The sequence below is a fragment of the Aythya marila genome, assembly GCF_965140915.1.
Source record: "Aythya marila genome assembly, chromosome: 2".
Classification (NCBI taxonomy): domain Eukaryota; kingdom Metazoa; phylum Chordata; class Aves; order Anseriformes; family Anatidae; genus Aythya; species Aythya marila.
Genome location: NC_139043.1, coordinates 156,316,819 through 156,329,616, shown reverse-complemented (window position 1 = coordinate 156,329,616; position 12,798 = coordinate 156,316,819). Strand labels below are relative to the sequence as shown.

Genomic DNA, 12,798 nt, shown 5'->3' with positions numbered 1-12,798 from the left:
AAAGGGGGCTCCCCTTTTTTTGGGGCTCCCCTCCTGGGCTCTGCAGCCAGCAAGGTCCCGTTTTGGGAAGGGGTCTCTAAGGGACCCCCTCCCCTGGCTATTTCGGCTCAGCTCCACTTAATCCAGGGAGATTTAAGGGTTGCATTTCATCTTACTTTATCTTTAGGGTTGCATTTTATCTTACTTTATCTTTATCTTACTGACCTTCAGAACCGGGGGCGGGAAAACCTGCGAGAAAAGGGCAAGTCTTGGGAAGTAACGTGGTCACCATTTCGGAGCAGGTGGGATTTGGGTGAAGACACCCAAAAAAAAAACAACAAAAAAACAATTTTCTGTGGCACAGAGGTCCACAGAAAGCTCCCCTGGTGCCCCTGCTCGTCGGTCTCCCCTAGGGCCCTGCACGGACCAAGGCGCAGCGTGCCCAAACCCAGTGACCCGACACAACGCCAGTCCAGATTTCAGAGTGGCCACGTCCTGCTTTGTAGATAAAATTCCCATTTTAAGGAAGAAAATGCAACATCTCGGGCAAGCCAGGATTTCTGTTGGAATCCTCCACCTCTGCTGGCCACCCAGGCAAACCTGGTGTCGAGATCCCAAAAACCGCGTTGGCCGCACCAAGGAGCCGGTGGCCACCGTGGCCTCCAGCCAAAACAGAGGCTCCTGTTCCCAAATCCCCCATCCTGTTCCCAAATCCCCCACCCGTGGGGCACCTCTGAGCACGAGGTGTGATGGGATGGGCGCTGAGGGACGTGGTGTAGGGCTGGGACCCAACAGATGGGGTTGGAGGTTGGGCCTGGTGGTCCCAAGGGCCTTGATGGCTCCTTGAGGTCAACCGTTGACCTTGCTGTAAGACCAGAGAAAATTTGGGACTGAAACCTTGCTGAAAGGAGTTTAAGGCTCAAAGCTGTGAAAATTTGAGCAGGGGATTCAGGCAGGTGACCTCCAGAGCCCCCTTCCAACCTTGGCTCTCCTGTGAGAGGCAAAGCCAAGTACTGGAGAAGCATCCTGCGTTAATTCTCCTGGGAGGAGACTTCAGACCTGTCTCTGACTAAGGATATGAACTCAACTCACCCACAAAATCCTGCTTTCACCCCTCCCCAGTCCCACAAACCATCCCCTTCTTTCCTCCCTTTGCAAATAAAGCATCCTCAGTTGTCCTCTCCGGCACACTGAGCGATGCACCGCAGCTCGTTCCCCTTTCCTTCCCAAAAAAGGGTCTTGGGACCACCTCCACCCTCACCCTTGTCCCATTCACCACCCAAATTCCCCCAGAAAACTGGAGACACTGCTCAAACACCAGCCAGCAGCACGGATGTGGTGGGAGGCACCTTGGTGCCCAAAGTGAAGGAGGCGGCTGCACGTTGAGAAGAAAAAAGCACCAACAAGGCAAAAAAAAAATAATAAACACCGTGCCTGATGCAGCTCTCCTACGTTTTAGGGCTCACACGGGCACAAAACGAGCACATCACACACAGAAATTCACATTTTTCCAGCTCGTGGAACAACAACAGAACGCGGAGGAGCCCCGGGCACGGAGAAGCTCGAGGCACAAACGCTCGAGCTGGCGCTGCCATCACCACGATCCAAAATCCATTTTTAATTTGCACAGCTCGTGTTTGGCTTTATCCACCCCTGGCCACTTCTGGAGACAGAACCTCGGTGTCCCTGGGGATTTCCTGCAGGTCAGCAGCCAAAATCCCCCCTTCCCTCCTCAAAATCCCAGCTCCTGATGCAGAAAGCCCCCGGCCGCGGAGCAAACCCCCCACCCAGCATCCTGGGCTGCTCTGATGGCCGCAGAAGTACCCAAATCCGTGTGTTTTTAACCAGTTTTCCCCGTGCCCTGCTGGAAATGCACACAGCGGGCTCAGCCCATGGTGTTGCCCCTTCCCCGAGCCAGATGTGGCACGGATTGAACCCCCAAGGGGACCAACACGTCACCCCCAGCTGGAAATCTCCCACGGCACAGCAATATTTGCTCCCTTGAGTGGCACCCAATTTTTTTTTAATTTATTTTTATCTCCCCCCAGGCAGGAGGCGGCTCCTGCCCTGGAGGGGTTTCCTTCATCCCCTGGAAGCCCCCGGTGGTGTGCGTGGTCTGCAGGAAGATGAAAAAACACCCAAAAAAAGCTCATTGCCTGTAACCCTTCATGGGGGGTGACCACGCACCGAGGACCTCAGGATGCTTCTGGAACAGCCACGAGGCCTGGAGAGGTCTTAGCAATGGGCAGCTTAAAAAAAAAAAGAGAAAAAATCAAAGAATAATGGAATGATTTAGGCTCCCTGCCTAAATCATTCTGGGAGCTCCCCCTTCGCACCAGGAACCCCCCCAAAAGGTGCAGGGGAGCAGCAGGGACCGTGCTGGGGAGACAGGGGGAGGAAGCACCCACAGGGAAAAAGCTTTTAAACCTGCAGCACCACGCTTTGGAGGCCAGGGAGTTATTTTGGAAAGAACACCTCAGCGAGCGCTAACGAGGAGGAGCAGCTCCCACGGGTGCCTGCACCTCTTCCTCCAGTGACTACTCAACAGATGAGCAAACCATAAACCTTAAGAGACTCCAGACCTCGCTAGGGGAGCTTCCTGATGAATTTCTCCCCGCTGCAGGACCAGAACCTCACTCTCTGCCCCTCCATGGTGCTGGGCACCGGCCCCGGACCCCGCGGCACCGCGGCGCCCCATCGCCGGCCGCCCTCACCTCTCCGTTTCCTCCTTCACCACGGCGTACTGGGTGGACTGGCGGCCCGACCTCGTCTGCTCGGGCACCTTCTCGCCGCCCTCCAGCTCCTGCTCCAGCGAGGAGCTGGTGCTGCCCTCCCTGCTGACATTGCTGCTCCTCCCGGGGCTGTTCTCCGTCGAGGCTCGCGGCGACTCCGTGTTCTGCTTCAGGGTCTGCAGCTTGGCCAGGGGGATGATGTCGCAGTTCTGCGGCCGGTGCCACACCGTCCGCTGCGTGGTGGCATTGTAGTAGTAGAAGCGGGAGGTGTTGGGGTCGAAGAGCTCCCACCACTGGTTCTCATTCGTGCGCTTGATGCGCACGCCGGCCGGCGGGTCCCAGACGCACTCCCCCGTGATGAGGTTGGCGTACATGCGCTCCCGCGTCCGAGGCTCGATGATTTCCACCCATTCCAGCCTGCGGGGGAGCAAGCAGAGAGAGGAGGGGGGTTTAAACGGCAAAGCAGGGCTTGGAACGTGAAAGCAGGTTTAATTAACTCGTCCTCGCACCGACAACGGGAATCAACCAACTTTTCAGATTACCCCGAGCACCCCAGGCGTCACCTTTCGCTAATCCAGAGGATGCTGAGGCTTACAGCCAGCCAGGTTTTATTCAAATTCTTCATTTTTTTTTTTGTGTGTGGGCTTAAGTAAAAAGATAAAGGGGATGTCCTTATGAATGAAAAGTCCTTACGTGGGATTTGTGCCCGTCTACGCTCCCCAGTCTGAGTGCAGGTTGTGAGAATAAAGCTGGAGGCCACTTCCAGCTCTGTGGAGTCCCAACATTTTCTCCAGGTCCCCGCTGAAGGCTTTAATTTGGGGCCTGGCGTGGCGCAGCCCTTCTCATTTTTGGGATTTTGGCCCCGGATCGACATCAGCACGGGACAACCTGTGCGTGCACCCCGACACGGTGATGGGGTCACGGGTGCAGCACAACTCCTCTGGGTGCCAGGAGCGGGCTCAGCCCGGAATCACCACCTTTATTTCCCAAATCCACCCAAAATGGAGCAGAGAAGTCGGCTGCAATCTCCCGTAGCCAAAGGGGCTCGGAGCCACCGTGCCTCAGCCACGTGCAGGAGCATCGGGTACAGCCCACAGGAGCGCAGACCTTAGAGGAGTTTATAAGTGGTGAATTGCAGGGAAAGGGGCTCAGGGACCCACTGGAAAGGCTCCCAAAAGCCCAGGGACTCACCCCAAAGCCCCAACTCCCTGCGCTGCCCCGAGAAGGAGCCCCGCTGATGCGCAGGTTCGATTTCTGAGAGCACACAGACAGATGAGGGGAACCCTGGGCTCATTTCAGCTCGGTAACATTTTTCAGAAGGCCACAAAAAAAAACAACAACAACAAAAAAACAACAAAAAAACCCAAATCTTTGAGCCACAGCAGCCTCCTCTTCCCATTTCAGGCCAGGCTGCTCACCCTGCGCTTCCCTAGGGACGGGGCGATGCCGCGCCGCGTGCCCGGAAAGCTCGTGACACCACCCAATTACGAGCAGCCTCAATTCCAACCTATTTCGCACTTAAAATGACGTGGGGTTTATTGATAACCGCAGTTACGAGGGGAAAAAACAGCCGAGCCAGCATCTTTCTGTAGCAGAGCACAACGGGGTCAGGAGAGCGGGTCGATGCCGTGCGTGCGCCTCATGGGGAAGGAGGCGACCCATGGCAAGAGGGGGAAGGAGCCGGGGGGGGGCATTCCTCTTAAATCAGTCCTTTTCTGAGCAGATTCCACTCAAAGTGACGTTTTTCTGGCAGCCCTCGGGTGATTGCCTGGTGGCGGGGATGCTCGCCTGCCGTGCAGCAGGCGGCTCGCCACCCATTAACAGACCCTGAGAAGGAGCAAACTACACCCAGAAGCATCCAACTACAACCCAAAGCACCCAACTACAACCTGAAGTGCCCAACTACACCCCAAAGCACCCAACTACACCCCGAAGCATCCAACTACACCCCGAAGCACCCAAATACACCCAGAAGCAACCAACTACACCCCAAAGCACCCAACTACATCCTGAAGTTCCCAACTACACCCAGGAGCACTCAAGTACAACCCAAACTGCCCAACTACAACCTGAAGTACCCAAACACACCCAGAAGTGCCCAACTACAACCCAAAGCGCCCAACTATAATGTGAAGCACCCAACTACAAACTGAAGCACCCAACTACACCCAGAAGTAGCCAACTACACCCAGAAACACCCAATTACACCCAGAAGTGCCCAACTACAACCCAAAGCACTCCAATACAACCAGAAGCAACCAACTACACCCCAAAGCACCCAACCACAACCTGAAGTGCCCAACGACATCCAGAAGCAGCCAACTACAATCTGAAGTGCCCAATTACAACCCAAAGCACCCATCTACAACCCAAAGTGCCCAACTACACCCAGAAGCACCCAACTACACCCAGAAGCACCCAACCATAACCTGAAGCGCCCCAAAACACCCAGAAGCACCCAACTACACCCCAAAGCAACCAACTACACTCAGAAGCAACCAACTACACCCAGAAGTGCCCAACTACAACCCAGAGCACCCAACTACAACCTGAAGCACCCAACTACACCCAGAAGTAGCCAACTACACTCAGAAGCACCCAACTACACCCCAGAGTGCCCAACTACACCCAGAAGCACCCAAATACAACCTGAAGTGCCCAACTACACCCTGAAGCACCCAACTAAACTCAGAAGCACCCAACTACACCCAGAAGCACCCAACTACACTCAGAAGCAACCAACTACACCCCAAAGTGCCCAACTACACCCAGAAACACCCAACTACAACCCAAAGTGCCCAACTACAACATGAAGCACCCAACTACACCCAGAAGCAGCCAACTACACCCAGAAACACCCAATTACACCCCGAAGTGCCCAAGTTGCTTTGATTCTCTGCCTCCGAGCAGCACAACTTGGTTCGTTACGCGCGTGGCACCCTGCAGGAATGTTCTGCTCCAGATTTGTTTTACTTAAAACGTGTTTTACTTAAAAATTGTTTTACTTAAAAATTGCTTTACTTAAAATTTGTTTTTCTTAAAACTCGTTTTACTTAAAACGCGCTTCACTTAAAATTTGTTTTACTTAAAAAATTGTTTCAGCCACCAGGGACAGTTCCTCGGTGCCAAACCTTCGAAAGCCCTGGCTGCTGAGCGCACGGAGAACTGCTGAGCGTCAGCAGTTAGCAGAGTATCAAAGTGCTTGGAGCGAGGGCTTGTTCCCGCACCGGTGGTTTCAGTGCCAATTAATATTTTTTACGAAAAGACGTCATTAACCTGAAAGGTGCAACACTTCCTCACTAAACGGCCTGAGAAAGGGAGATGGAAAAAATCGGGGTTGGACACGCAGCTACAGCAAAAATGCTTTGAGCGGGATGGGGTTACCAAACTTTGGGGGCAGCAGCCCCAAAACGCCAGGAAACCTCGATCCCAGTGCCCCTGCATCCTGCTGATTACACGGCACTGTGCAGTGAGTGCCGAGGGTGGAGCGATCCCAAATGGTTACAGACTGATAAAAAACCCCAAAAAACAACCACGGGAGATGCGCAGACGGGCTCCCATATAACCATATATCCTTATAACCATAAATCAGTTATGCAGAAACTCTCGGAAACCCCCAGCTTGGGCACTTTGGGGATGGATCCCCCAAAAAACAAGGTGAGTTTTCCAGATCAGTCCTCTGGCCATAATCCATAAACCAAAGACACTTCAAGCTTTTTGCATGCAGCCTCAAGTGCTCACAGCATCTCGTGACTCAAAACACATTTTTTTTTACACAAAGAGCCATTCGTGATCTACCCCAATATCTAGGATGGAAAGGAACCGTGGAAGAAAACCAAGAAAGCGAGGTTCTGTGAATTCCAAGCTAATTTAAGAAACCAGGAGAAGCAGAGAAGAACCAAGATGGGTGGCAAGGATGTGATGGATGTAGAGCTCCTTCGGGCTGCTGTTGAATTTTGGAGGCCACCACGAGGATGGGGATGCTTGGGGATGCTCAGGGACCCCTAAAGTGGAGCAGATGCAATCGCCAAGTACCTGCACCGTTGGTAATCGTGGCCAAACGTGGTCATGCTATCACCAATCTGTCTCCGGTGTCTCTCCCACCCTCCCGGCAGACCACTGCGAGCAGGACCCAGAGGAATAAGAGCTGCAGACGCTCGTGGAGTTCGGTCTCTCCGCTCCCTGCCGCTTACCAAATCCATCCCGACCAGAAGGAGAGCTCCAGGGGAAAACACGGAGCACGCCTCTCGTGCGGGTGTCAGAGCCTGTTCCACTCAAGGCTCGCCTTGGCCACGTTACATTTATTAGATTAGAAACCAGGCCGGGTTTAGAGGCAGACACGAGCTCTGCCGTGCACGCGGGCATGCCCTGGGGCTGGCAGGGCATTTTGGCACCGCGTTCTCTGGGAGCTGCAGGCTCCTCGGGGCATCGTGCCCTTCCTGCTGTCACCTTGCATCTCATGGGCACCCGGACTGAAATGTCCCCAGTTGCTGCTTGCTGCTGGGAGGGAGCCAGGGCTCAGAGCATGGAGCGCCGAGCCTCGCCATGACGCATCCCCAACGCCCACCCAGCCTTCAGCTTCCCAGGGGGCTTCAAGAGGTGCCGGGGAGGTGCTGGGATCCCCAAAACCACCTGGATGTGGGGCTGGGCACCAGCTCGGGGGCTCTGATGGGGCAGAGGGGGACAGAGTGGACATGGGGGTGCCTCCAACCTCAGCCACTCTTCTGTGAAGATCCCCAAAAGCAACCAACAACCTCCCTGTGTCCCATCTCCAAACCACGTCCCTCAGCGCCACAAAAAAAAAGATCCATATTGAACACTTTGCATGAATTTGCACTCTCAAAATTTGTCATGGCACAGCAAGCCCAAGTGCTCTCCATCCCCTCCGCCTACAGATTTTTGGGGGCGATTTGCCCAAAGAAGAGGGGATCGAGGCGTTCCTCAAGCTGTGGGACACCGTGGGTAATGCTCCTTCCCATGCCAACCCCTCCAAGCTCCTCGTGGCTCCATGAGATGCCCCCCAAGCAAGTCAGCCTGGGAAAAAAATATTTTCAGTTCAACATAATCCCATTTAAAACCTTCAAACAAGCAGAACTTCTCCTCTTCAACACCGGCCTGTTGTACCACGTGCCAGAGGAGACGGGGTTTAGTGGTGGGACTCGGGGGGTTCAGGCTGATGGCTGGACTTGATGATGATGATCTTGAAGGTTTTTCCATCCTAAATCGCTTGTTCTATGATACTAAGAGCACTCAGGGTCCTTTTCCTGCTGCATGGGGGTGCTCAAAGGCACCTCAAGCCCCTTCCCCAGCCACTCTTGTTGCCGCTCGGAGCCTGACGACAGCTCCGGCGCTCGCACGGAAAACCCAAAAGTCGTCCCAAGGGAATTTGGCAGCTGACAACACGAGGCGGGACGGTGTGGATTTACAACTCGGAGGTGATTTGCAATCTAAATCGCACCCCCCCGAGTGATTTCGGGCCCCGGCTGCACTGTGGAGGCAGATGTGCCACCGCTGCGGGCGCTTGGCTTGGAACGCGCCCTGAGAAAGCGCCGGGGCCGCTCGCTCCCAGCCCGCCCGGTGGGGAGCCTGAGCTGTAACAGAGGGATTTTTTGCATAGGGCTGAGCCTCCCGGCTCTCCTGCTGCCTCCTTCCCTCTCTGATAGCTGGAGGAAGCGATGGGGATCACCTGGAAGGCCGCTTTTTAATGCTGGTATCACGATCGCTATGGGAACCGGAGAGACTTTGCGCGTGCCTTCGCCTCTTTGCGAGGTCTGCTCAAGCAACAAAGGGCCAGGAAAACGAAATCCATCTTCCCCCATCGTGGGCGAGCTCCGAGGAGAAGCTCATAGGATGGGTGAGGAGCAAAGCCCAGCTGGTCGGAGCGCAACCGCTGAGGCCCACAGCCTGCTGTGTCCAAACGGTGACCACGAGGGACACGTCTCCATCCCTCGAGGCAGAAAGTGACCACCGAAAGTGTCACCACGTCCCCACCACGAGCCAGCTCTGCCAAGGATGCCCAGGAGCTGAGATCTGATGGAGGTGCCCAATGCTCTCCAGCTTCTACCAGGGGTTGAAGGAGCCAGGATCTGGGGTGAGCAACACCAGGGTTGGCACCAGGCTGTGAGACGAGGCCCCACGATGCCCAACGCGTGTCCCGGTGGGGAGATGGGAGCAGGAGGCTTCCATGCCTGTCTTTTCTCCGTTCCCATAGAAACGAAGCTCAAATGGAGGTGGCAAAAGAAAATTAAGGCTTCCGTGAAGGAATCCACCAGGAGCTGGCGTGCGCGCGTCGGGCACGGGGAGCGGCTGATGGATAAAGAGGGGAGGAAAAAAAAAAAGGAACCTGAAATAAAGCCAGGGGAGGAGGACTCGGTTCAAACAGGGGTGGGGGCGTTCCCGCACTGAAGTCTTCCTTTGTTGGGCATGAAGCTGAATTAATAAGCTACGTCAAACTGAGATGTCAGGGGAAAAAAAAAAAAAAAAAAAGGTTGAAAACTCCACGGAATGAGCAGCGAGGAGATGGTTTCCAGTCTGGAGTTCAGGGCCTGGTGGTAACGTGCTTAGAGCCCCTCGGGGTCCTGGAGGAATCCCCCGCGCCCTCATGGGTTGGGAAGGTGGCCCAAGGGTCAGCAAGGACGGGGCAGGACGTGGGCAACCCCATGGGGCAGCCCCACGGGGAAAAGCTGGGATCTGGGGTGGATGTGGGGCCGGCTCCTCGTTCCTTTTCTCAGGACGCCTTTCGTCGGTCGCTCCGCAGTTCTCTGGCAAGGGGGGGTTTTAGGAGACAACCAGAGGAAATTACTTTCCGTAGCACGCAATTAAAGCGTGGAATGCATTTGGTGGTTGAGCCAAAAAACACAACCGGGGTTCAGAAGAGAACGCGAGGAGCTCGGGGAGGACGAGCCCGCGGGGGCGGCTGTGAAATTGGACTCCCAGCCGCGGCCGGCACGGCGAGGTCCTGCTCCGCTGCCTGAATTTCACCAAATTCGTCTCGTTGGAGGGGGTCTCCGGGACCACCAAGCCCAACTCAGGTGGATCCCTGTCCCAGGGAGGTGTAGGAAGAGGCACGGAGCTCTTGGACCCCCCCCACTGCCCCATTTTGTGCTGATGCCTTTGGTGTCATCGCAGCGCTTCTGGCGCAGAGGACACGGGGACATGGCACGGGCTTTGGAAAGAGGATCGGGCGGCTCCGATGTCCTCTCCTCTTATCGGGGCAAGTTTGACCTCTGGCGAGGGCAGATGCTCCCAATCCGAACTTCACTGGGCTATGCGTTATCTCCTTTAAACCCCCCCGAAAGCGGAGGAAGCTGCCAGAAAGCTGATAAGACGAACAGGCTGGGGATGAATCCAGCGGCCGCGTGAAAGCTGCTCAGCCTTTAGCTGGAGGTTATTGGAGTCTCTCTCTTAAAAACGTCCTGCCCGGGCACCCAGGGGTGCAGTTGGTGTGTGCTCTCCAGAGGTGGCTCGGGTCGTGCACCAAAAGTGAGGGTGGCGGAGGTTGGAGGCTCCTCCGGGTCCCCCCTACCCCACCAGAGACCCCCAGCCCCAAATCCAGGTGGATTTGGGGATCCCCAAGGAGGAGCCCCCAGCCAGAAGGATCCAGCCTGGTTTTATTTCAATCCCTACTTGTGTTCCTGGCCAAACCAGACAAGACCTCTCACGCATCATCCACGCTGCTCTTCTGGGGACATGGGACGGATTCGGCCCAAGCAGAGCTGGGTTTTGGAGGTGTCTCCCCCCTGTTGTCAGCGTTGTGCTCACAGACCCGAATTTTCAGCCCTGAAGTTTCTAAAAATTAAACCGACTGAAGAAGATCACCCCAGCACGGGGACGTGCCAGCGCTGGCTCTGATGCTGCTTAAAAATAATAATAATAATAAAAAAAATTCTTATTTTGCTTTTCCAAATGAAATCTTCAGAGGAAAGATGATTAATAAGTTATTAATAGTAATAATCTCCCTGCAATATTGGAAGTGTGAAACACTGAGAGGAATGCTTTGAACCTTACGCTATCTGCCAGAAGCCCGCAGACAAGCAGGAACCTGTCTCAATTTCACAAAAATCAGGAGGAAAAAACTTCCCCCTGCCCCCCAAAACCTCTGCAGGAAGGGAGTTCTCCGAATCCCATCGCCTCAGTTCCCAGCGCTGGAAAACGAGCACGAGCATGAGCATCCCAAAGGGGGACTGACCCCTTTTAGGGGAAAAACAGCTTTTAGGGGAAAAGAAATCAGGATTACGGGCAGGGGAAGAGCTCTTGGCTGGCAGCTGGCCCCGTGCTGGAGGGGTGGTGAGGGAGCGGAGCAGGCGCGGATTCCAGAGCGGTCGCAGCTGCCGAACCCCAGCCAAGTGTGCGGGGCGCTCCTGGCTTTCATTTTTTTTTAATTTTTGACTCCTTGAGTAAGAAAAAACCTCGTTTTGGTGCCGCCGTGACTTCGAGCTGACCTAATCTTGAAGGACCTCATCTTAATTTACGGCTTCAGAAAGCGAACGCGGTGAAGCCCGGCTGGGGACGAGCCGAGTGCGGAGTGCGAGCCCCTCAACACGCACCCTGATGGATTTGATTTGGGGTCCCCGTGCCCAGCTGGCCCTTCCCCACATAATCCATGCAGGCATCGTGGGGAGGAGAGGAGGACGTTGGATGATGCTGGGGGAATGCGGCGGCAGCTGCTCCCGAGCAGGTGATGCTCCCCGTTTTGGGGCCAAAAGCGGCCACCTGTCCGCCTCCGGACGCGGTTTCATTTCCCATCGTGGCTGGGTTGGGGGCGAGGGGGGGGGAACAGGCGGTGCAGCCCCCGTTTAACCCTTTTGGCTGCCGCACGTCCTGCTGCTGCAGAGCTCAGCCCCCAAAAATCCCCGGGACGCCGGGAGCAATTAGAGGCTGTAAGACAAGATGACCTTTCCCCGCGGCACGGGGAGATTGCCAGCGAGCGCCGAAATATCAGATAACCTCTCGGCGCTGTGCTGGGAGGAAGAGGACGCTTGGAAGCCGTCCTCCCCCTCTTCCCGACGGCGACGGGGTGGTTTTTGTAGGACCTGCAGATAATGCTGTAAGACGGAGAGTGCTCGTTGCTTCAGAGCGCCGAGATGCTAGCCCTGGATGGAAATCTGGACAGCAATCTCATTTAGAAAAACAAAAACAACAAAAAAAGAACAGAAACCACAAAAGAAAAGAAAAAAGGGAAAAAAAAAACCTTGGCAGAGCAGCAGGAAGCCTGCTGCTGGCAGGTGGACACGGCACAAACCCCTCCACCCCGTGCCGAAATCCAAGAGCCGTGCGCCAAGGGGGGGGGTTCCTGCTGCCCCCCACCCACCAGGACGCGCAGAGGAAAGCCAAACGCCTGCACTGCTCCTCTGGGACACGCGTAGCGGGCCGAGAACGGAGGGGAAAACGCCTGACACCCGGCCATATGCCGTGCTATGACAAATCCCTCCGGTAGCACGCCGCGTGCCCGGGCGCGGGATCCGATCGCTCGGCACAGTTGGTGCGAAATCTGCCACTCAATCTGCCAGCGCGGCTCAGAAGGGAGATAAAGGAGCAAATCTCCCCCCCCTCCAGCCCCAAACGCTGCCCCCCAGCACCCAGCACGGCCCCTCGTCTCCCAAGGGATCAATCTTGCCCCAAAGCTTTGCATTTCCAGCGCTGGGTTTATGGAAAGGGGCCCAAAGACGCCTCCAAACTCAACCATCCTGAGATTTCAGGGTTCCTACGGGAGGGGAGGTGGGCACTGGGTAAAGTCAACGACAACCACGTGTTCCTGCTCGAAATCAGATTTGTGATTTCTGATACAACAGCACGTGAGCAAAGCAGTTCAACTTAAAATTTATAATTTTTGGAAGAAAAAAAGGGAAACTAAAAAGTCCTGGCTCCCTACCTCTGGCATTCTCATGCCAAGCTCCCGTGTGAGATAATAACTGATCCTATCAACGGAAAATTATTGCATTACTTTTACTGCACGGTCAGCAGCAAGGCTGCCCTTCTGCACCAGGTTTTCCATGTTTTTTTTTTTACCATTTTTTTTACCCGGCACAAAATCCCGGCGCTGCTCTGCGAGGCACGCTACCAGAACGCGCCCCAGCAGAGCAGCCGA

The 12,798-nt window shown here is 55.2% G+C and overlaps 1 protein-coding gene across 3 annotated transcripts in view; it reads right to left on the bottom strand.

Annotated features, from left to right (window-relative positions):
* The window catches only part of ARHGAP39 (Rho GTPase activating protein 39), an 83,081-nt gene that overhangs the window by 19,045 nt on the left and 51,238 nt on the right, over positions 1 to 12,798 (bottom strand). For all 3 annotated transcript variants that reach the window (XM_082754840.1, XM_082754842.1, XM_082754841.1), the window contains exon 2: positions 2,694 to 3,128. In XM_082754840.1, coding sequence (XP_082610966.1) covers positions 2,694 to 3,128 — 435 coding nt within the window. The remainder of the gene's footprint in view (positions 1 to 2,693; positions 3,129 to 12,798) is intronic.